The sequence below is a fragment of the Solea senegalensis genome, linkage group LG18 (genome assembly GCF_019176455.1).
Source record: "Solea senegalensis isolate Sse05_10M linkage group LG18, IFAPA_SoseM_1, whole genome shotgun sequence".
Classification (NCBI taxonomy): domain Eukaryota; kingdom Metazoa; phylum Chordata; class Actinopteri; order Pleuronectiformes; family Soleidae; genus Solea; species Solea senegalensis.
Window position 1 is genome coordinate 3741977 of NC_058041.1, and position 26232 is coordinate 3768208.

At 41.0% G+C, this 26232-nt stretch overlaps 1 protein-coding gene across 1 annotated transcript in view; it reads left to right on the forward strand.

Moving 5' to 3' along the window:
- Positions 1–26232, forward strand: part of LOC122759519 (ras-related protein Rab-26-like) — a 49625-nt gene that overhangs the window by 17317 nt on the left and 6076 nt on the right. The window contains exons 3-4 of the mRNA XM_044014445.1: positions 14072–14113; positions 18734–18800. Coding sequence (XP_043870380.1) covers positions 14072–14113; positions 18734–18800 — 109 coding nt within the window. The remainder of the gene's footprint in view (positions 1–14071; positions 14114–18733; positions 18801–26232) is intronic.

Here is a 26232-nt window from a genome sequence, read left to right on the forward strand (position 1 = left end):
CATCGTATAACCTAGGGTGGCGACGGTAGCTCAGTGGTAGAGCGAGTCGCCTTTTAATTTGAAGGTTGTTCGATTCCCTGGCACCACTAGTCTACATGCCGCCGTGTCCTCGGGTGAGACACTTAACCCCATGTTGCTCAGCTGTGTGAATGGGTATGAAAGATAAGTGGTAGAAACTTTGAGTGGTCATCAAGACCAGAGAAGCACTAAATACAAACCTTAAGTGTTTCTGCTTTAGAACTGCTGCTGAGTGGCATTTTTCTCTCTGCTTTCAACCATTCAACACTATACGGACAAAAGTATTTGGCCACACCTGTTTCAGTCAGGCTTTGGACTCCTTGTCTCCAGTGAAGGACAATCTTACGAGATCTTCGAGACGTTTTGGTTATGCTTCCAACAGTTTGCTGAAGGTACTTTTATGTTCCAACATGACTGTGTCCCAGTGCACCAAGCAAGCACTATAAAGACATGGTTTGACGAGTTTGGTTTGGAGGAACGTACCTCAACCCCGTCGTGCACCTTTGGGATGAACTGGAACAGAGATTGTGGGCCAGGTCTTCTCGTCCAACATCATTCATTCTGACCTCATCAATGCTCTACAGAAGGAATGAAGCACAAATTCCCAAAGAAACACTTCAAAATCTCGTGGAAAGTCTTCCAAGAAGAGTATCATCATTTGTGTAACGGTCAGGCGTCTGGATACTTTTGTCCATATAGTGTATAATTAAACTCCACTGCAGACCCTCGTGTTTCTCTGGTCATGATGGTTTGAGAGGAGTCCTGAGGGTTTTTAACGTTTGGTCATTTCTTTAATGAGATAGTAGCAAGCTGCTCTCTGCTCGCTCTGCTGGCGTCCCATGTGTTGAAGTGCTACGAGCTGTGTTATTGGCGTGTGCGGCGGTCGGTAGAGCAACAGACCAAAAACAACCAAATCAAAACATAAGCGGAGTTCGAGGCCCACAATTGAACACTTATTCTTGTGAATGTACTGGCTGCACCGTTGTAAGCACTGATGCCAGTATTTTAATTGACTATATCTCTTTTAATCGCTGGTTTTAGTCATTTAATCAACACTCATATTATGTCTTAATATAATAAATGTGTTTCATCTCGTGACTTTCAGTGGAATGGTATGCAAATGGATTCCTTTGACAAATGAGAGTCTCCAGTGTTGAGGTCTGACATCTCTGTTTTGAAATCTGAATGTTTCACTTATTCTCTGGCTGGAACACAAGTATAATTAAAAGACTTGACTGAGACAGGAAGGTCATCCAAGACTAAACATCTTCCTGTAGGATATTCTCTTTCAAACTCCTTTTATAAAGTCTTTAAAAAAACCCCGATGGCTTGTGATGCTATTTAAAGAGCCCCAATTCTGTTGGCTCCTGTATATTTTTGAATTCATTACGCGACACTGATTTCATGAGACGTTCACAAAAGAAGAGATGTGTGAAGCAAAGTGTCCGTCCTCGTGTGGGTCGACCTTACAACCATCACATCGTAGCACTGTCTCTTACCCGCTGACCCTCGAGAGGAAGGGACGAGTTGATCCTTTTACACACTTAACCCTTTAACACCTAAGCCTCCAAATGTCTGCCTGGACTTTTTTTTTTGTGCTTATTTTAACCAGAAAATGTCCTGTAACAAAATGCTATTTACAATGCACTGCATGTTGTTGTATTATTAGAAGAAACACTGTAGTTGTACATGAACACCAGTTTTTGTGTGTTCAGTTTGAAATTTGAACAGCATAAAACATATTTAATGTAACATTTGTTTGAGTTTTTGTCTCAATGTGCACGTATACATACGTACTGCGTGAAAGGACACATGATCTATACGCACATAAGTATCAAGACATCATCAGAACAAAGATGTTCTGATGCCCAGGACTCAAGTTTCCTTACCCCATCTTTCTTCCTTTATTCCCCTCCTTGCTAAAAGTGTAATAGCAAATGTCATGGCCACTCAGTAATCACAATAATCAAACTCTAGTTTCCAAGAGGATGACGTACGGCCTCAAATTGCACAACCACTTTGACGTCTGCACGGCATCCTTTACTAAACACTCTCATTTTCCCTCAAACCATAGAGACGCACATTCATCACGGTTTCTACGCTGTCTTTTTCATTTGAGAAAATCAGGGCTACGGTAAAATGCTGCAGCACCACACAGTGCTCCTAGAATACTTAAACTAAGAGCGATTGCTCATGGTGTCTCCCCCCCCCGAAGTTTTAAAGCTCAGTACGACTTATTGGGAGAAAGTGACAAGCCCTAATAGGATTTCCAGCCTATTGTTTGGATAGTCACGTCTTGTCTGGGTGAGGATCCAATGGTTTATCCGAGCATTACATGCTTCACGCTCAAATGGAGCGGCTCTGTTGAGTCTGTTCTGAAGCCCAGACAGAGGCCGGAGGAATTCTATGTAAAAATATGTCAAGTCAAGATCAGTTCCCCAAAGGATGAGTTCAACAAACGTTTTTTGTACGTCTATACTATGTGCACTAATCAGGTTTTATACCATTCTGCAACATTTTATCACCTTCAAACTAAACTTTTGCTCAATGTCCAAACATTTTAAATGTAAGCCTAAAAGTTACAGGACCCAGTACTGATCTTTGTGGGACGCCACAAAACATCTTTTACCTCCCAGAGGAAAGTGCATTTTCTAATAGAAAACAAACTGATCCGTATCATTTGGACAAATTAGTTTTTTTTAAATTGGTTTAGGGTAAAATAAATGTTGTGCGCTTGAGTGAAGAGGTCTACTGATCTGGGAAAGATGTAGTTGCGTATTAACGAATGACTTGAGATTTGCAGCCCAAGAAAGAAGGTGCTGTAAGCTGTGAGGCTCGACCCACTGTGACTCCACCCACCGCTTTGTCAACTGCCCATTATTTTGACGTTTGTGCAACGTCATATTGATTTTGGACACCAGAAAAGGTGGATCGTACTAAAAATGAGAAGACCAGCATGTCACTGTTTTTGTGTCCATAGCCATGTCCTAAACCGTACCCCACTAAATGGGACCAACATTTACAATATGCACTGATGAAGAACTAAAACTAGGGGTTGGAACCAAAAACGTCCACTGCTTCAAAGCAAATGTTAGGCTGTAGTTCACTGAGATAAGAAGTAGGTGTTACCAAATGCTGCCTAAGGTGTGACTTTATGATTTAAATAAAGAGCACCAAGAAAGATCAAAACATGTGCGTTAAAAACGTCTTCTGTCTGTTGTAGCTATTATTGCTATTGTGATATTTGCTTTTTGTGCCGCCTTTTCGTTACCACTTTCTGCTACATCATTGTTTCTTGGCTTCATCTGTTGCTACAGCTGTGCAGTATTTAGTATATTTAATATATTTAAATTGACTTGCATACAAACTGACTTGCTTTGAGTCGCCCCCTGATGGCCAATCAAGACAATACATGTTTCAAACACTCCCACATTGGCTTTACTTTCAACACCCAAAGACATTGTATGATGTGACACCACTGCTGTATTTGAATCTAAGATGGCCGTGTGGCAAAAACAAGCCTTGCTTGTCATAAAGAACATGTTGTGGTTAATAATTGAAGCACTTGTCGTGTGAAGAAGAGTGTAATCACAGGGCTGATGTTAATGTTTATGTGTGAATATGTATTTTTAATCATAGAAGAAGAATCTGCTCAGTTGCTGTCGCATGTGTGAGGACGTTTTCAAAGGGAGACTCTGAAACAAGGGGAAAAAACATAACCCTGACTTTGTGATTTCCATAATATCTGAGGTGGAGGATCATTAAACCCGACTGCGTTTCATTTAAATTAGCGTGGATGGAATATTGTAATATAAATCTCCTTTCAGATTCTTCTCACCGCCGCCTGTGAGTGATTTCCCCCGGGAACTTGTACAGAAGTACGTGATAGGGTGAATGTTAAAGTCTTTCTCTTGAGATGGAAAGGGAAGACGAGTGGACCAGCCAAAAATGTTAAAGTAGACAAGTTAAACTCAGTGTGGCTGTCTGCCCCCAGGGCTAAATCCTCAGCAAAGACATTTGTGACAGGACAAAGAAGCAGAAAGAGCCCCCGTGCGTCCCGGCATATCCAAATCGTAGGAGAGTCTTGACAAGGGTCCTGTAAGACGTGGCTGCAGGACTGGAAGAGAAGGATGAAGGAAATGTGTTGGGAGCTGGGAGGTTCAACACAAGTGAAAACAGAGGGACAGAAAGTCACAGAGGGTGACAAAGCCAGGATTAACTTATCGTACTGGCGGCCACTTGGGTGGAGAGGATGAGGAGGACGACGAGGGGTTTGAGAAAATGAGGTTTTCTGGTGCTTCAAAAAACACCGGGGGAGAAATAATCGTGGTGTTCACACAATTAAATATCAACAACGGAGGGAACAAATGTATTGAAGCAGATGGCTTTATTTCTTGCTATGTATTTATGGGGTAAAGCAACCTCTACCTGACCTGAGCCATCTGTGAGTACTACATTTATCCAGAGAAACCTTTCACGAGTCACATGAAAAGGGCGTCCAGCAGAGGGAGGTGACCAGAATGGCACGTAACTGGATCGTCGCTGTAATGGCGGCATATTATTCTGTACAGCGGCTACATTATAAGAGAGTATCAGTGTTTAATCTCAGCCAAAACACAGACCTGATGCCAAATGACGTATGAGAAAAAAAAAAAAAGGATTTGCAAACAGCTTGATTACATTTTGAATCTGGTGTTTAAAAATAGACATTTAGTCACATAACCCAAAAATATGCATAGACTACTCTCACTTTATGAGATTTTATTTTGATGTGTGCAATCAGCACCAAACACAAAAAAAAACATGAAGTCAAAAGTAGAGGACAAAGTTTTTTTTTTAATTTTACTGGAGTCAAACCTGAGGAAGCACCAAAGTTATTACAAGTCATTCCTCATGGGGCGTTTGAATATTTATACCAACATTAATGCCAGACTCCAATCTGGGCCATTTTAGTGACTCAAATTTGAATAAAGAGAATCACCAGTTTCAATACGATTCATCCCTTGGGGACAGTGAAGCTTCTGATTGGTCAGAGAGTGTCACCGGATGAGTCATGAGCACGATGAATCAACTGTAGATGGGTTAAAACATGCGTTAGGAAATGTCTAAAATCTCAATATTTAACAGAAGAGTTTAGGGTATTTAGCGACAGCACGGCCGGAAACCGCCGATTGTGAGCCGAATCCCAACCATGTTCACCTGTATTTCCCCATGTTGAGGAGGTTCTATAGTCATGGAAAACAACGTGTCTGATACCAAACCAAGTCGACATACATTAGATCCGGACAGAACTACGCAGCAAACATCCGTTATCGTCATGACAACCTTGCCTCTTGCACAGATACAACTCCTTGCTTAGCATGACTAGTGACAGCTACTTTGGTTTAGGTGGTTGCTTGTGTTATTCCAGACGTATCACAGCAGCAGAACAGCAGACTGCTGAAAAACTGCTTCAATCTCTTGCCCTGCTGTGTAAAACGACACACACACACACACACACACACACACACACACACAATCTGCAAGTTAATGATAAACCAGAGAGCAAATACTCATTTGTCTGTGCTTGAATGTCTCCATCGCTCTGTCTTTCACACGCTGCCTTTGGTCTGAATGTGTTTTCATATTTAATCTAAATAACCAGATATGGAGGATTCTTGTCCCATTTTCTGTTAAATGAATACAAATTTGCATGTGTGTGTGTGTGTGTGTGAGGAAATGTAGCTCAAGTTAAAGGACCAGTGTGTAGAATTTAGGAGGGTTAGATATTGGGTGAACTAACGATTAAATGAGTTTGTATGAAACACACTTAAAATATCACTTGTCAGAGCACGAGCTTTGTGTTTTAAAGTGAAACTTACTGCACAGTTGAGGCAGAATGACTCCCTTTCTATTAGGTAAACTCCACCTTATCTCAGAAATGGGAGGGGTTAGCGGAGGTGTCCTCCATTCTGCAGTCTGACCAATAAATGTCGCTAATTCTTGCACACATTTGAGAGCTATGTGTGTTTTTTGGAAGTCGGCTGTAAATGAAAAAAACACATCCAAAGAGTTTGAGAGGTTAATTGGTCACAAGAGCAGAATCATGGATGAGGAACCTGAGTCTGAGCCTGATTTATAGCATCAGGAAACATTTTCCTGAGGACTTTATGGTCTCAATCACAAGTTTCAGGTCTTTGTCAATACAGCACGGTGTACATTTTGTACATTTCAAATGGACCGTAAAGCGGGGCGTATAGTGGGGCGTGGACTGTATGAGTGACGTTAAGAGTTAGAAGAAGCTGGTACAGTTCATTAGATGCATCAAAACATCTAATGAACTGTAGTTAACACTTGATCATTTCCTCAAATTGTTTAAACAAAACAGAATTTGGTGTCCAGACATTAATATGATGATCCTTCTCAGCTGTACTAGCAGTTAGTCAACACTCTGTACATCAAAAAGTCCAATGTTGTCCACATTTCCGCGCCGTCTTTGTCTGGCCCACCAAGAAGCAGAATGGTTGTTTGTGTTTGAATACTTTATTTAAACCCAAGGCCATTGAGAGGAAATGACTTTCTTTTTCTGTCCCTTTTTGCTTCAGAATTGTGGATTCCGGGAACCTGAAGACCACGCGTGTCTTTGTCAAACAAGTAGTCGTCTGTATTCATCTCGTGTGTCTCTGAGAAACAAATAGTTTCTCCCAAAAACTTAAAGAGGTGGCAAATTTAAATAATTAACACTCGTTAAGGCAGCGGTGATTAGACATTAAACGTTATTAAACGAGATGTGTTTGGGTTTGTTATTAAAGTGTTTTGATTGAGTTTTAACTTTGTTGTTTATCTCTGGATTGGATTAAAGTCAAAATCGAGGTGGAAGCCAAAAGGAGACGGTTTTGTTTGTTTATGAAAAGTTTGCCTCATAAAACTGCTGGAAAAGGTATTCACGTGATTTATTGTAGTGTCTTTGAACATGTCGGGGTCTTAAGCTGAAATGTATTATTTATTTTTGATTATTTTATGATCTTTGCTAATTCAAAAGAACAAGTTGTGTGTTTTTAAGTTCGCAACCTTGCATTCGAATCTACAGAAGTCAACAATCACACAATCACAGCAGCTACGGTACACAGGATCACTCAAACAATACTTAATTTAGTCTCATTGCATACTAACTTTTTGGTTATTTGAGTCTTATGTCTTGTTTTGGAATGGTTCTGTACAGTTTTTGTGTTAGAAATAGTACCAATACAAAAGTTACTCAGTTATTCAGTACCTTTTCCCTTGGGCTACCAGAGTAATGCTAATGGCACGGTACTGATGGAAATTTGGCGACAGAAAAGTGTCACTGGCCTGCAACCGTTGTTTATTCATTACCATACTCATAGCAGCTGACTTGGAACGTGCTGACCGGGCCAATCCGACTGTTTCATTGCATTTTTATTTAAATTTTGTTGAGGCAAACGGGCGCAAACCAAGCCAGGAAAAAAGCTTCTGGATGTCCTCCATTGTTGTCTGTTGTGTTCAATGTCTCTGGCACGGCCTGTACCATGACATGTTCTCTTCAGTCTGTAGAATAACTTGCATATAGATCAATATATTCATCTGAAATTGTAATTTCACACACGCTGTGATTGGTCAAAGTCTCTCGTTAGGGCAGGAGACAGAATCTGCTGAAAGGTTTCCATGAAATTGTTAAGCCGTAAACCAAATATATGTTGCCTACTCCAGCTTTAAAAGCCTAAAATGAGCAATAGGATCCTGCGAGTGATGTTTGTGAGTTATGTGGCTATTCCTCCAAAAAGAATAACATATATATGTATATTCCTCGCTGTCTTACGTTATCTCGTTCAACAGATGGACGCTTGCTTCACGACACTGTTGAGAGGAAAAGCAGACACACTGTAAATTCTCATTTCATCAAAATAAATCTTCCTTTATTTTTCACTCTACCCAGATTCCTTTTCTCCTCTGGTCTCTGCCACTTTGGTTAGTGAGTAATTCTGGTGAAGCTCATCACAGTATAAGTGGATCGAAAGGGGGGGTAAAGGGAGAGAGAGTAAGTGAAGAGGTTTGGAGGACAATGAGAAGAGAGTGCAGAGAGCAGATGAGTGTCGATGAGATGGAATCAGAGCCTTGGCTTTATTGAAAAATCATTACCAGGGCGCCCATGCAGATTATTGCTTATGTGTAAAGAGAGGAGTGTGTGTGTGTGTGTGCGTGTGTGTGTGTGTGCGAGTGCCATGCTCACGTCCTCAGAGTCTGGGTATTTTCATGCCTCCACACCAGTGACCACCGTGGCTGCTGGAGTCCTGTTGTTTTTGAGATGTTGTTCATCCATCTGTATCACCAGTTATCTGTGAAAAGGTCTGGAAGGAATTTCTTCAAATTCAAAATATTTATTTGTGCTCACAGACGAACCCATTTCAATTTTGGTGATCACACTTCAAGCTCAGATTAAAGATAATCTTAAAAACTATCTCTTTAAAGCAACACATGACTGTTTCAACTCGTTTAGATTCACTCAGGTTATGAGATAGTTGAATCTTGAATGGGGCTACAACTCAGGATTATTTCCATTATTGACTCATCTGCTCATATTTTTTCATCTATAAAATTTGGAAAATGGAGTAAAAAGCCAAATAGTGTTATCTCAAACCTCAGATGTCCTGTTCTGTCAACAAATTAAGCCTCCGGTTACCAATCACGTCGCCACTGACAGGATTTGACATGCGTACTTCTCATTAACTTAACTCTGAGACCGTTAGAAAGTAAAAAAAAATATGGGCTGGCGACCTGTCCAGGATGTGACAACCCTCATGTGGAGGATAAAGTGGATGGATGGATACCGGAGAGCAGAGGAATAGAGCTTTGCGCTCATATACTTGTCATTACGGTAGAACCTCAGGACCAATCACAGACGAGATTCACCAGAGCGCCACGCGTTTATGTCGTCAACTTCTCAGTAGTGTAAATCCTAAACGGTTGAATAACTGCCAGATATGGAAAGTGAAAGTTATCGTGGAAAAAAGGAAGCAGAAGCTCTCACTTACTGAACATTTTTTGACAATTCTACAGCCATAAAATCCAAATAAATCCTGAATATCATGACGGTCAAAGGAGGGTTAAGACTATTCTTGAATGATTGGACTTCACATTTGGTTCAGGTGTAATAGCTGAGGGGAAAAAACAAGAGTCAGAGATAATTCCACCTTAAATAGAGAAGCAACACCTGCCTCGTCTGTCATGTTTCTCGCCAACGTTGCACGTACTCGGTTACAGAGATGTGTGCGTCTCCGTGTGGACAGGTGTGTGATTCACATGTGTGTCCCTCAGCCCGTTTCTGTTTGTTTTTCCTCTTGGTCTCGGTCTGTCAGACTTCAAATGCAGATCATTCTTCTTCTTATTATTATTATTGTTAATAATAATATTATTTTAGCCTCGAGAAACTGCAATATTGGATTTTGAATCGTTTTACCACTGGGACATCTCCACAAACACTTGATGGATGAATGTAGAAGTCTGTACAGGTACCACTGACCCGAGAGGACGCTGCCGACTGACTGTGTTGATCCTCTTGACTTTCAGGCTGAATATTTTTGGTTTCTAATGCAAACTACATGATGGATTGGCATGCAACTTGACACCGTGTTCTGAGCACCCTCAAGTTGAATTGTAATTACTTTCCAGTTTCCATTTCATATCGGGTTTTTAAAGTTGTTTCTTGGGCCTTCGCTTTATTCATAGTAGTAGAAATTCTTACCAACACTTGGAAACACTACATGCAGGGCTTATGTCCAGTGCTTCTTGGACACAAATTGCTTGGTTGGGAGTACATACCAGATTGGCTAAAGAGTCTTTTTTCCTAATTTCTCCATGGAAACTGCTTCACATATTTCCATCTGCTCAGCCCTGGAAGGTGATAGATCTCGCATGGAAGCTGAAACACTCCTCAGGTTGGTGTTGAGGCTCTGCAGTTATGTAAACAGGCAGCCTACACACAGTGCTGCGAACATCTTTACTCCGGGACAAAGTCAAAACACTTTGTGTCACTGTGTGCGTGGCGGCATTAACAAAGTCATTCCGCTCTGTGTGTGTGTGTGTGTTTTTTTTTTTTTTGCATAAAGGAAACAAACAAAGCGCAATAAAGCTCCAATGAGTCCAAACGAAGCTTTCGCTGGTTACTTTTAATAGTAATTGGCGGATCTGGCACCGCTGAATGCAGTGCTTCCCATTTGGGGCGGTAGCAAATGGATTTTAAATGGCTGCACCTTTTTGTCGGTGCACAAACAACTAAAATAATAATAAATTATCGCATTGTGTTACTTGCACTAAATTGGCTTTAGGATCATTTGTGTGTAGCAAATACTCAGCAGCGGGGGCCAAACAATGAGGGTAGAATATCTACTTGAAATTTTTTTCCTGACAAGTATTGAGATTTGACTGTGTAACTCGCCAAAATCCCTGCTAGCGTTGCTACCCACTCCACCCCCATCACTTTCTCAACTAGAAGAGCAGGGAGTGAGCAGAGCAGCCAATCGAAGAGCATTTTGAAACGGGAAAGGACAAATAAAGGTACATACAACAGTGTTGTATTGTGGCTGTTCTGAATTCTTCCACATTATGTGCACGTTTGCACGTCAAGGCCAGTTTCCCCGAACTCCCAACCAAAGACTACAAATGACTGACGTCAAAGTGCCACAGTCCACACACTGACTTATAGAAGACCCACGTGTAACTGGATCACCTGTTCTAACTCTTTACACAGAGGAAAATTAAGAAGAAAATATTAAGAAAACACAATATTTACATTAGTAAATTGTACCAAACGAATGAAAGTGTCTTTGAAATATGTATAATTTAAAAGCAGGAAGCTGAACATTAATAAAAGACACATTACGTTGCATTCACTAATAAAACAGTTATTTTTTTTATTATCTATTGACCTTTCAATTCTTTTCTTAATCAATCTGTTCATCAGTCCGTGCATTCCCTCAACCTGAAAAAGACATTGTCCTCAAATGTCTTTGTGTTGTCCATAAACCAAAGATATTAGAAACATTGAACTTAATGTCGGAAAAAGAACTTTCAGTGCAATAAAATGACATGGAATCAAGTCAGGAAAAGCACACAGTGTAGAACAAGAAACAATTCTATATTAGCCATCATCAAAGCAAATGGTGGCTACTTTGAAGAATCGAAAAAATGTAAAACTTATTCTTGGTTGAACAATTCTGGGTTTTGTATCATTTTACGGAGCCGAATGCAAGAGGGATTCGTGGCTCCTCCACTGTCGGACAAAGTGAGTGCATTTCCTGCCCCTAAGGAAATACACTTCAGTAGAAGAGAGTTCTCTCGTACTTCTGTTGGTATAAACTTTTCAACAGTGCAAAACCCTCCAGTTTCCCGTGGCGGCCCATGAGCAGTTACTCTTCCGTGGCATTAATGTGCTATTCTGCTGTCAGAACGAGGCTTAGGAGCCGTGAATTGCTCCCCATGTGCAAGGAAAAACTAAATAAAACTGACAAAAAAAAACCATGTAATATGGATGAAATGCATTAAGAATGAGGGGGAAAGTATGTTGAGGGCCAGACACCAGAGCACAGAACCGTATGTGAAGGCAAAGGAACATTTGGTGCAGGCGATGCAGCGATAAGTAGAGGAAATAGAACCAATTTGTTTGTGTGATGAGTTAAATTGAGGATTGTCGTGCATTTCTCTGACCAACCGTCACTTAAAATAATATAGCCAAATATTCTCACGTACAGTACACCCCAATGACCAGTTCTTGAACCAGTTCTTGGTTAGGACCTTTGGAACCTTGGTGCTAAAAGGTTAAAACAGCTTCAATTTCCATGCTAGAAGTCTGACTAAGACAATAATTTGGTTTTGGTTTAGTCTGACAAAAATCAAGTTAGTCTTAGTCGGACAAACTTACATGGATTCATAGTCCGATTACTCTTAGTCGGACTGGAGTCGGACTGGGCGTTTTGCTCATATACCAACATTTCCTCTCGTAGAACGAGATGACGTATAAACTGCAGTACTGTTGCCAGAAATCATACGGCGTCTTTCTTTGGACAACACAGCAACCACAAGAGAGATGCAGCGCCACCTATAAATTGGTTTTCTCCTCCGCATGTATACTCGGACTCGGCAGGTTGCCCGGTTGCCTCTCTTAGTCAGACTACGGCCTTAGCTTGATTAAACCGTGCATGTAAACAAGTATCTCCACTTCCTGTATCCAACGTTTCAATTTCAAACTGCAGTTTAATTTAATTGAATTTGCAGCTTCACTGTGCTGCCGCTCACATTGTGTCTCAGGATACGCACATTTTGCAGCTCAAGGGCAAGATCTGCAAAACTGTTAGCATTAAAAATGAATGGGTCTATCGTGAGGAACACAACATGCAGAAATTCTCATCATGCACCTCCTAAAAAAAAACCCTATGTTTAGTTTGATAATGTGGACTCATTAGGATGTGGATAACATGTGCTGTATGAGCAGGTTTGAACATTTCCCTCATTGTACATATTACAGCTACAGGAGGAATAAAAAGGCCATGATTGCAGTTTCATGTTATTAATTTTTATTTCTTGGGTGCAATTTCCCGTCCACTAAAATCTCTGCCTCCTCAGTTTTGTTGCTTCATCAAAGTGTTGTGTTTTCTCTGTGCAAACACACGGTAACGTGCAGGTGTAAGGATTTCAACTTGGAAGTAGCTGATCCTTGGTCTCATCCATCAAACTTTGGACAAACAAAGTCTGGCTGATTTAATAACCAAACCATGCTCTGTTTGGACAGTCGCTATTAGGGAAGGAGTTTAGAAACCGGTCAGCTTCACCTTTATATTGTGAGATTTCTGAGTTTTCATCTCACCACATGTTTTTAAAGCCATAAATCACCTTTTTACCTGCTTATGCAGTCACCGAGCTTCCCCAAGGGTTTCATCTTCTGCCCCGTGAGGACCTTCGGAGCACATGACTGAAATCCCAATTCAGTGTCCAATCAACAAAGAGACATTGGGGCCGTGTGCACTCATGTCTGTATTTGCATGCAGAAAGAAGTTCTACGACCATGTTCCTCTCTATCATAAGAGGCAGCGGGGAATGAATAATGAGCCCAGAGGATCACCGTCGACAGCGAGACCTTGTGTGTTTGGAGAAAACTGTAAAGTTAAAGTGAATTAAAAAGCACACATTAGCAGGTTTTAGTTTTTTTACATGTTTCCCAGTTGGACACCTGCCTCATATCTCCTGCCCTTGAAGCACGTGACGTAGCTTTGCTGACAGTCCCGCTGGGTCCTGACCGGGCCGGCGCGCTCATCCGTCTTGTTTGCCAGTATCTCCGGTAATGATAGATGACGGGCTTTGAATCTGCTCTCTGTCGAGTAGAATGAAGTTGAAAATCATTTCGTAGCCGCGGCAACTTGTGACCGTCAATGTGGGTGTTCATTTATAAAGATGCCAGAGCTGATAAAAGCCAGCTTCCGAGTGCAGTGTGTGTGTGTTGCACTATGCTAAATTGCCTGGCAACCGCATTATTGGTAAATGATGCAACTGTGTGAAACAAAGCGTGTGTGTGTGTGTGTGTGTGTTCTTGTGTGTTGCCTCTGTAAGACCTTTTCTGGTATAAAACCTGACCATGGAGACGAGAACCTGGTCTTAATGAAGCAGAACCTTTTTAGTTTACGGCTAATACTTGAATTGTGCTTAAGTCTGTCTGAATCAATGGCAGTCAATGCAGTGTCCTGACAAGAATGGCTGTGTGTGTGTGTGTGTGTACTGACATCATCACTGTGATAAAAGCGTGCCTCGCAGCAAAGGCCAAGCCCTTATTACAGCAACTGTGGTCACAAAAGAGCGAGCATCATACATCAGTGTCACCACACACGACTCCTGATTACTTTCCCCTTTAGCACTTTCTTAAATGCCTCATTTTGTTGCTTCTTTGTTGTTATTCTTTTTTACACTTTTGTGCAATCTTATCACACACAAGAGTTAATGATTTCCTCTCTGCTCTTATTATATTTTTATTACAACTGTTGTGTTTTTTTCCCCCCCCATTATCTTTCAGAATAAAGTTATGACGATTGATGCAGTGAAGGTCAAACTGCAGGTAAGCGCAATATTTATTCCCGTGTATGTGTGTGAGTGTGTTTTCTTTTTGAATAACAAATCAGCAGCAACTTAGCTTCCCATGGTGTAAATTCCTCCCATTCATCTTCATTGCTTCCTGTGGTGAGAGTGCACAGGAGCTCAAACAATGACTTAATGAGGCCTTGGTTAGTTTCTATCAGTCAATTAGCCCAGTGCTCTGCCTGACTTAAGACCCGAGAGGGAATAGCAGACTCGACGTCAGGTTATCGAGCCTTGGGAGTTTCCGGTGAGAGACACAAACAGGCAAAGAGGCCAGCGAACAGACTCTGGTGTGTTTTTCCACCTCAGTTACACAACGCTCACGCTCTCTTTTTCTATCAGAGCTGGCTTCATCCATCACTGTTATCTGAGATATATGACATTTCTGGTAATATCCCAGGAATACACTGAAAGCTATAGGCGCTAAATTGTTTCTGAAAACCTCTTCATGTCCAGGTAGCCATCAATAAAGAAAGTTGGTGTCTTTGCCGTACGGAATAAAAATGATTATTGATTTATTTTGGATGGAACGGTGAACCTGTCACTCATTAACGACGACTGTGACGAGAGAGCAGTGGTGTGGTGGCGCTTTTCCACTAGACAGTTCCAGCACGACTCTGCTCGGCTCGACTCTACTCTGTTTGGGTCGTTTTCCCATTACTATAGTTCCTTCTCAACGTGGGCGGAGTTTGTTATAGCACGGCTGCACGAAACTGCCTCAACGCCGTGTTATACGCGTCACAAACACACAAACTAGTGGCGACGAAAGCAGTTGTTTTCGTTGTTACTGAATCATTAGAATCCGTTCATTAAAAAGAACTAAAATACGACTGAACGCGTTTGGATTCGGCTCACGATCGTCGGCTTTCGTCAGCGCTGTCGCTAAATACACCAGACTCCACTGTTAAATATTGAGATTTTAGACATTTCCTTTGCTAAATGTTGGAGATTAACACGTTTTAAGTCTTTTTAACTGATCGACAGTGCGGTATTTTTTTTGGTTTGATTCTTGTGTTGGACTTTGGGCTCTTGACTCACATTTTAGTATCGGCTCAGCTCGCTTAGAACCTCGCCAGAGCAGGTACTAAAAAAACACCAGGTTCCAGGTACTATCATTAATGGAAAAGCAAAATAAACCGAGTAGAGTTGAGCCGAGTCATGCTACAACTGTATAGTGGAAAAGCGCTATAGGATTGAATGAGCATCAGTTGCAGTGTTTCCTGCTATTACTTTCCTCGATGCCTGTTACACCAGATTTATTTCCCTTTTTTCCAGACTTCATTTATTAATTTAATGTTATCTGGACGCGAAAAAGGATTTCAACAAATAGTAGCAGATTGAAACATCTGTCAATGGCTTTTCAAAACACATTGAGTTGCTAGCAACTCGGGTTGCCAACATTTAAGTCTCAAAAAAGGGGAACACTCACACAAAACTATGCATGTCAATGTAATTTTGGATTAGTTTGGATCAGCTTTCTCTACTAGAAAATTTCATCTACTATGAAAATGTTCACTCTACTTTGTTTGAAAGTTAATTAATAATAATACTAGTGCCAAATTCCCATATCACTGTGTGTCTCTGTGAGGCTGTTCCAACCTCGTGTTAACAACCGTTCTGAGAAATCCTAATACAAGTGGACAGCTGTGAGTGCTTCCTTCCACACCTGGTATGAATAATAACCTGCACTGCACTCCCAGAGACACACACTTACATGCAGAAAGGCTACAGTGTATGAAAATATGCTCATTACTTCTTCCTGACCGATTTTGTTTTTTTTGCCAATTAGCCATGATTTCATCTAAATATGAACACACCAAACGAATAAAGCGGCACATAAACATATGAAATATGTTTATATGTGTTTCAGAATTTGATGTGGGATTGGCAAAACCTCAGCTTCTACCACGTCGTTTGCGCCACTGTAGCTGATCAAAAAAATCACACCAACATGTTCAGAAGGCTCGGCTTGAATCACCACTAACATGTTTAGCCCAATCAAACTTTTCTTCCAAAGCCAAACACATCAAGGAGACCTTTGACCTCCTGTGCTCTGCAGCACTCGTACACATGGCGCTCATCTGAGCCAGTAATTGCCCCCGCGAACAGCACATGGGCAAAAGGGAATACATATTTTGAATTTGAAAATGGGACAAATGCCGTCCTGAACAGGGCATTTCTTTTGTCTTGTAATACGGGACAGTTGGCAACCCTAGTGGCAACTAGACTTAAAGGTTTTTCTTGAAGACATTTCATCTCTAATCCAAAAGAAGTTCTGAGTTTGTAGTGAAACCCAGAAACAATCGGTCGAAACTAGTAAAAAGCGGTCTAAAGTACGTTAAAGGGATACTTAGAAGTTGAAGTCACTTTTTTACAACTAAAAGTCTTAAAGTATATGACGGTTACTGTACTGTAATATCAAAAGTAATTTTCTGATCCTGGCTCTGTTAAACTGTAGTTTAAAGCCTCTCATCAAGACTAGAAAAGCTCTCTATATAAATACAGACTATTACCAACTCTTCTTCTTCTGATTTTTAACTAACAAAGATAGTTAAAGGAAATGTAGTGAACTAAAAGCACACAATTTAATTAGGAACTGTAGTAGAGTAAAAGTTGCGAGAAATATAAAAAAACAAATTAAAGTACAGATACGTGAATATTGTACTTAATTTGTACTTTGTTTTATTACACCACTGTTAAAAAGGCAACCAGGGACTGCATTTTAAGAGATAAAGAGATAGAAATAGAAAAGCATGTGTATAATTATGTTTTCTTTAACATATAATCACCTGAAAGTGTGATTCCAACTAAAAATCCACCTGTTTTATTTGCTAACAAGTCCACTGGGTCTTTCTCACTTACACTGCCATGTTTCTACAGAAGCTAATAAGAGACTAAATAACCAAAAAATTGTGCGATACACAACCTGCTCCCCAGACGCCCGCAAAATCCAACACACTGCGTCTTTAAACCAGCTCCTGGAATACATTAGCTTAATTAGCTAGCTAACAGCAGCCGATCAAATCAGACGCTGTTTATATAAAACATTATTCACGGTGAATCGGGCTCTGTTGTCACAGTGTGTGAGTCATGTGAGAGGATGAATGAGTGAAAAACAAAAGCGCTTTCAGGTCACTGATAAGCCGCATTCTTTTCATAACTGGACTCCGTAACACCGGCACCAGGCGTTTTTTTTTGTTTTTTTTTTTACATCTGTCTTTTGTATTGCAGGATATTACAGAGGCAGAGTTATTAGAAAGATAATGACGCTGACAATGGTGGCTGTGGGTGTTAGAAAGGACATTTACATCTCTATCTGACCTCCTGTTATTCCAGCCGCTGCTAAACACGGGCTATAATTCCTCCGCTTTTGCTCTTTGTTGAGACCTCTGAATACGGTTCAGTGATTGTGCTTCAATATCTTCCTCCAAACGTCTTTTTTTTACCGGTTAAGTTCAGCAAATCCAAATCAAGACACGTATATATTACTTGTTTTTTTATTTCACCTTTACCAGGAAGTCATAATAAGATCAAACATCTCTTTTACAAGATCAAAGATCAACACAACTATTTAAAATAATATAAGTAAAATAATAAGAAGAAAATGCTTCCAAATATAAAAGAAAAAGATGGATATTATGTCAGGAAATGTTGAGGTAACGTTACAGGGAAATGAAACCAAACAAAATGTAAAACAACACTGTTGTTATTAGTAAAAGATAATGCTCAATTAAGGAGTTGTCAGGCGAGTAATAATGCTCCCCAACTGTAGAAGGAGGCAACATCTTTCTTAAGATTTAATTAAAAATGAGCAAACACAAAAGAGGGTTTATGTATCACATTTGCATGCATGTATCTAGTGGCGCATATTAATGTAATACTTTTAATTAAATGATTTCAAAAAGTCTCAAAGCTGTTGCAACTCAACTTTTAAACCCACAGTTGGGAAAATGAGCTCCATCATCCTCCTTCTCTGCAAAGTCTCTTTCAACTCAGACACAAACATGTTTACGATTTCCTTTCAGGACGGTTTTCGTCCTTTTACATTAGAACTGGAAGTGTGTGTCTGGGACTTTACGTTATGTACAATAACTATACGTTCATTAACGTGATGCAAATATTCCAACACGTGGTGACACATTTAGACGTTTGGCTCAAACAATACGCAGTCAGACTGAGATATCCTGAGATAACGCTTAAGTTATCTGGTTATCGTGAAAAAACAGCCTTGTTATCCGCAGGTAACGCTATCCTTTATCCTGTGATAACAAATTCATTATTTTGTGATCCTAAAACAAATTGGCCGTAGTATTGTAGAGTTAGTTGTGACTGATTTTCTTTGGCTGGTTTTCTTTGTAAAAGTTTTTAAAAAAAAATGAAGTTGAAGTATAATAACCTATTTGTTAATATGACATGTAATAATATACATACTTTTGGCCTCCCTACTGCTGTAGGGAGCCAGCTTTGTTTTGATAAAGTGGGTCGGATATGAATAATGTCGCTCAGTGGGGGGGCTTAGCAGATCAAAACAAAGTACATTTTCATATATGGTCCATTTTTTGTGGAATTCGGACGCTAAATATGCCATCTTTTCTTTCAGATTTGGGACACCGCTGGACAGGAGCGCTTCCGGAGCGTCACACACGCTTACTACCGCGACGCTCACGGTAGGACTCCTCGGGTTTGTGTTGTTGTTGTTGTCGTCGGTCTGTCGGCACAAACAGTTTCATTACCTTTCTGTTCTTGTTTTCACTTGTCTTTAAATGGAACGATTGCCACTGGCGGTGTCCCTGCTGCTTTCACTTACCTGTGAGCGCAGGTGGAAGAAAACCCAAACCCCACCACCACCACCACAGGCTGATTTCTGTGATGGGCAGGCTCCCTTCAGTGCGAGGATAACCACTGGGTGGGAAAAATGAGCCTGACTTTCACACAGCAGGAGCTCCAAACGTCTATTGTGTGCCGAGCAACAAAGTGTGTGTTTGTGTGTGTGTGTGTGTTTGCCTCAGAGTGTGTAGCGGTTCCGTCTTGAACAACCCCATCGAGTATAAATAGCAGTTTGCCCCAGGCCAACCTGAATGAGCAGGTGTTGTGGAACGCACACAGGCTTCATTGTGATGACAGATCTGTTCAGTGGCATATGAAATAACACTGCAGTGAATACACGTGTGTTTATATCATATTCATGAGTGTTTGAGAACATGTATGTAATATAGTCATTGCTATCTTTTACTACGTGTGTGTGTTCTTGTATTTGTTACTTCTTGAGGACCTTTATTGGAATTCATACTGACCAGCAGGCCAAAATCGGAATTGTGGTTTTGGTATTATGGTTAGGGATCGGTATAAGACTTTGCTGAGGCTGTCCGAATTAATGGAAGTCAATGCTGTGTGTGTGTGTGTGTGTGTAGGGTTGGCCGGCTGCCCGGTGATACTCTGTTCTATCAGTGCAACAGTTAACCTTTGCTGATCTTTAACAAAGCACCCGGGGAGCCTGGAAACAGCTCCTCCTCCTCCTCCTCCTCCTCCTCCTCCGTGTGTCCTGTTTTTAAAGCTAAATAAAGCATGCAGGGGAGAGGGCGCAGGCCGAACACACGCAGCTGTCACGAAAGCTGGCGATTCCCCGTGAATTAATGGACCGATTTTCTTTTCTTTTTTTTTTTTTACAGTATGCCTCATGAATTGCATTTAAACCACTTGATTGTATACAATACATTGTCATTTCTTAACCACATATCTACACACATTGTAAAATAGATGGTACTGTCATGAAGGACAGTGACAGAGTCATTCATGTTGCACAATAAAGTTAAGTCTGTTCCACACTACATTACATTACATTACATTTAGCAGACGCTTTTATCCAAAGCGACTTACAATGGAATCAAGTACAATTAGCCAGGGGTGGAATCGAACTTGCGACCATGATGTCTTTGGTATACAAGGTAGGGTCTTAACCACTGAGCCACTCCACCCCCACACTAAAGGATAATTGGCCAGATTTTGGTTTTCCGATTTTAAGTTGATTTAATTAACTTGAATAAGTAATTATCTTGTAGTGTGAAGGATTAACAGACACGATTTTAACGTCAATGGACACATCAGTCTTCCCAATTTCAAACGCAAAAGTATTAATATTTGATATTTACTGAGCAGCGATCCCAAATCCTTGGAATCTCCTCCCTGAAATCATTTGATTAAACGCTAAGTGAGTCGTCACTGCGTCTGGACTGAACCGTCTAGTCTGTGCTTTCTCAGGATTAAAACGTTCCGTACAAATTCTATTGTAAAGTGTGTTTAAAAAGCTTATCTCTGTAGAGCTGGAAAGGCTCCTGATTTCATGCAATCAGGTAACTGGAAATGGATGAATTTGATTGTTAATTATTATAATTTAACCAAAATCTTACACAGATGGTTAAACTTTGACCTAATGCACTTTGGTAGCTTTCCACATTCAGAGGTTTTGCTGAAATCTGTAAGATATCATGATATATGATACCGTAATTAGCTCTGACGGCAAAGTAAAGTCGAGGCTGAGTCTGTAAATTGAGCAGGTTCTTGGTCATTAATCAAAGTAGTGGACAAATTGAAAATGTGACCTTATGATTGTGCTGTAAACAAACTGTCAGACGTACAGCTCTCATTCCAAAAGGACAAGTCAGTCAGGGCCATGCTGACGTGGTGTCCCTATACTTTTACTTGTTCTACCAAGTAAATCATCTTTTTTAAGTGTTGGCACTCATCATTTGTTTGTTTCTGTCATTGCACCCTCATGCAGAACTCGCTGCTTACGGCACAGTCCAAAGAAAGTTCTCCCCAAAGTCATTAAGATTCATCATCTGAGTGTCATCAATCTCTGCGTAAAAGTTTTTGTGCCATTTGTGTCAATTAGATACTGAGATATTGATACTTTACGACCTACAGACGGCACTAAAAAAAGAAAGTCGGAGCATCACAAAGTCATCCGGAGTCGTCTTTGTGTGCGTAGCATAGATTTATTGAAGCACATTTTTACTGCCATCCATCTCAACACTGGTCAGATAATTCAGTGAACAATAAGTCACTGCTATTGAAAAAGCACAGATTTTATAGTTTAAATGCGTCAAACGCTTTGCTCTGGTAGCCCAGTATCCTCACACACAGAGTCGAGCATCTCCTCAAAGTGTTTCTTGGCCCCTGAACAGCTATTGATGTTTGTTTTATTCAGCTTACGGCCCTGAACTCGGCTGTCGTTAAGCCATTAATGGGAGAGCGAGATGATCCAGACAATCAGTGCAAATGAGCCAGTGGTTGCAGCAAGCTCTGTGCAGTCTGGCAGGTCCATCTGGTGCAGAGGGCGCCGCGGAGTCCAGCTGGGTCCAGAAACCAGCTGCAGACCCTTTCCTCCCTGTTTGCCCTCCCTTACTTCCAAATGAGCTGACAGTTTGTCATTTCCGCAACAGGGAGTGAAACCGTGGGGCGTTGAAAAGAGGAGAAGCGGCGTGGAGAGGAGTAACGGGAGAGTGAGAGAGATGGAGGTATAAAAGGAGACGGGTGATACTGTGGGGACGAAAAGTAGATCAGCTCAGATGAATTAAGCCGTCAAACCAAGAAAGGACAACGCGAGGTCCAGAGGGACAGATCCGTCAGACCGTTTCACAAACAACTGCTCCACAAGGCTGACGGACGCCCGAAATCACTGTGGGGACAAAAGGCGACTGGCATAAATCAGCTAATGTAGAGAGGGAGAGGGAGAGGGAGAGGGAGGGAGGGTTGAGAGGTTGAAGAAAAGGTGAGAGCGAAATCACTGCAGAGATTTCAATAGAAACTCAGCTCTGTAATTAAGTGGCGGCACAGGAAGACAAGCTGAGTGGAGTGAAAGCAGAGTCGAAGGGTTGTCAGGTTCGTGTAATGGATGGACACGCCCACAATGACCTTAAATGACAAAATCATTTTGGTGCTGAATGTAGAGGAGGAATTACATCGGAATCAACTTGATGAATTTTACCATTCAAAACAGACACTGTTAATTATAAATGAATGTCGTTCAAAGTAAAGACAATTAACGTCTTCGTGATCAATTTCCTGAGGAGTTAATGGCCTAAATTGCTAGTTTCAGGTCTTAATCTATACAACATGATGCCACTGTTGTAAATGATGTTTCCATTTAAAGGGAAAATGGATGATATGAGTGGTCACCACTGTGATGGACAGCTGGTATCTTACAGGCTAGGATTTAAAGCTGCTCTCTCTGATGTGTATTGTGGCTCCATCCTGTCACTGTCTTGTGGGACGTCTCTTCCTGTCACGACACTCTGACCAGTCAGGGGCCGACAGTCTGATGACATCACGCATATTACCTACTCAGTGCGCTTGGAACCTTGCCAGTGGAAACACGCCGATAGAGACCAAAGGCAATAATTGGTTATGGTTAAGGTTGAGGAAAAGGTTTAGGTTGGACTGTCCAAATTAATTCAGAAGGAAGTCAATGCAGAGGACTAAAAAGGATAGTGTGTGTGAGTGAATATATAAACATTCTTATTCTCTCCACTGAACCGATTTTCAACATGCTCCAGTTGTTCATTCTCATGAAACCTCTCAAATGCTGCCTCCAAATATAAATGGATTCAGCTGCAACGACACCGGGGGAATTTACTAATCGCATGTCATGGTGTTGGATTCAGCCCGCTCCAAAATGGATGCCACGCGAGGAAACCCTCTGGGATGTGCTTAGACGGGAGAAGAGGTAGCAATGACAACTGTTGCTCGAGCTGTCAGAGGAATAATGAAGGTGATAGACGGAGGAGACGCTGGTAGCAATTTCATGGTCTCCTATCATTTGTTCCTGTACAGTAACAACGCTGCTGTGACAGCAACTTTCCTGAAGGGACTCGGTGAAGTTCCTCAGTCAAATAACTCACACACTTTTTTTTTTATTCTCAGGTATCCTTAATGTGCAGTAATCCTCTGTGTTGTTAATGGACCAGACAAGTGACTGTTGGCAGCGGGATGCTGCGCTGTGCGAGCTGATGCAGAAATTCTGGCAGTGTTCTTGGATGTGCACGTAAATACAAGTACAGTCGCTTCTGGCATGAAATTTCAAACCATAACTCAAATTCTCATTTGGACCCAATGGCAGAAGAGGCTTTTGGATGCCTTACTTGAGTAGAAATACAACCATATAGGCATTATATAAGCAATGACTGCAAGTTCTGCACAAGGAGGCTCGTGGTTGTAGCCTCATATCTCATCTACAGAATTGTAATCAGTCTTACTATATCAGTGTTTTTCCCCCCAAAATGTAAAACTATTTCATTCCTCCACTAAATTGCACACTTATCAAAAGTTAGAATATTTCTTAACCCTTTAGAGGGCACTCATTGAAATACTTGGAAATTAGAAATTTCAACCCTAGAGTGTTATTGGAGCAAAAACAAGACTTTCTTTTATTTTCAAGGTCCATGAAGGTACCGTATATGGTTCCAGAAAGAGTATATATATATATATATATATATATATATATATATATATATATATATATATATACATAGAGAATATCTATATATAATATAATATATGTACAAGAAAAACACAAATGAAGTGAAAGCAACATTATTTTAGAACATCATAGAGCGTTTCCCAATCCTGGTCCTTGGTAACGCACACTTACTTGGTTTCGGATGTCTTTGGAAGTTACCAAGTATACTGTAGTTCCTTGCCTGGTTAATGGTTAAAGTGTAAGTGTGATGTTATTTGCTGCTCCAGATGCAACTCTCTACCGTATTAACTATTGAAATTGTATATGTTGCACATGTAAAAATCGCTGTATCCCCTAACCCCTCTCAGCGCACTTCTTGTTATGTTTCAAAATTAGACATTGGGTGCAGTTAGCGTCAAAAGAGGGGGGTTATCCTTTAAGAGGAACCATAAATAATCAGTTCTGTGTAGAACCTAAAATGGTTTGCCTTAAAAAAAACCCAACCCTACTAAGGTTCTTAAAGAAAGTGCTGGTAAACAATTCTTTGAAGAGACAAATCCACTAATAATTCTGACTCCTTTTTATTGGTGTCATTTTAAATATAATATTATATAATGTTATTATCAAATTTAAGCGTCATCAGCCTTTTACTTTTGTTACTATGTGTGTTTTATCTTTTTTGACTGCGGCCTCATGCATCTTCCGTTATAACGACACCTGTCAGATGAATGGAGCAGAGTGAAGGTCTCATAAAATGGAAATAACTATATAACTGGCCAATTACATTTAACAAGCCACACTTTGGGATTTATTGTTGTAATATCACAGTTAGTTTGCTTGCAGTTCTCCGTAAGATAGAACCGTAATTTATCCAAGGAGCTATATTGTCTGCAATCAGTGCTGTTTCTTTTGAAGCCAAAAAAAACAACCCACATTCAAATAATGCTATACTTACCTAATTATATACGATTGTTTGCAGTATGATTTTATTGCTCATTTATAGATTTGACTGCACATGTACGTGTGCAGCGCTCGTATGTGTCACTTGTTTTGAAGGGAAGTAGAGCGGCCAAGGTCACGCAGGGATTATTGACACAGATTATCATGCAAGAGGTGAAGGATGGCTGGGAAATGTATGGATCACTTGACTTTATCAAACTCTGACTCCTCCCTGCAGGAGGCTGCAGCAGTCAAAGTGGCTGGGGCTTTCAATTGCGTTACAATGGCATATGTCAATCCAATAATCCAGCGGGAAATATATTATCACCCTCTAATGGGGATTTTCCATTATACAGTTCGAGCACTACTCAGCTTGACTTGACTCAATTTTTTCAGTACCCTCTCCGGCGAGATTCCAAGTAAATGTGAACAGACTGCCAGATTGGTCAGAGAGTGTCGTCACTGAAAGAGTCACGAGTGAGACGTCTTACATAAGAACCAAACCGACAGGAGCATTAAATGAGCATACATGGCCGTGGTCCGTTGACGAGGTGCACGCGTTCCTGTGTTTGGCTGGCTGATGAGAAGATCCACAAAGAGCTGGACGGAGCCTGTTTGTGTCCCGTCTAAAACAATGTCGCGGTCGTTTTTGCGATGGAAAACGATGCACCCCATACACAAACTGAGTCGTGCTAGAACTGTATGTGGCCAAGATGTTGATGATGATGTCTGGCCACCATTTGCTCAAATTTTTTGCTCCGTGTTTGGTCTCCTCCACACGGCTTCCTGCTATGGTTGTACGTCATCATACTCCATAATTCTCTGTTACTGAAAATTAAGTGGTCTAAAGCGGGATGAGATTTAGAGGAGTCTCGGCGCACATAGACTGTAAATACAGATGAATATCGAGCTCCATTTTGTCACTCCTCTTTATGGACTAGTGACATCATTTGTAGCCAACAGTAGTAGTGGTTCTACCCTGTATTTATCACACCCAATAACTAATCATATATATATAAAAGGCCAATCGATACTTTCCGCATGCTCAGATCCACTGAGGTCCGCTCTGGATTACGTGGTGCCATATCTATGACCCGTAAAGCCTGTGTGGTTGTTTGTGTGCAGCACAAAAAGTTGTATTTGTATTCTCCAGGTAGGATGTTTGTGGAATTGAAAGTGGGACCTGCATGGACACATTTCAGAACGTGGAAAGTTTTGTGAGGTCTCAACGTGGATTAGTTGGGGATTTATGACCTATACTGCAGGCAGTCATTAGGGGGTTTAATGTTTTGGGGAGTTGCCATGTCGTTCATCTTTATACACAGTCTATAGTTTAGACGGGCAACAGCACTGTACTTCATGGTCTCACTTCCTTCTCCTTCTCTGAGATCGTAGCTTTTAATTCTGTCCCACTTTTCGGTGCCTTCTGTTCATCTTGTCCCACCCCCTCATTCATCCTTCATAGTTGTTATTCTATTGTTTTGCAGCCTCAGTGTTTACACCTGTGGGGAAAAGCCCTCTGCTGCTCTGTAGTGAGAAAGTTCTTCAGCTTAGTTTGTCGTCTACCCAAGGAATTGGGAAAGGAGTGTAATTGGATTAAAGGAGGGTGGAGGAAATCAGCCCCAGTGCAGTGGTGAAGGGGCACGTTGCCTTTTTCTACTTCTTTCTTCTTTTCTTTTCCCTTCTCCTGTGGTAGAAGATCC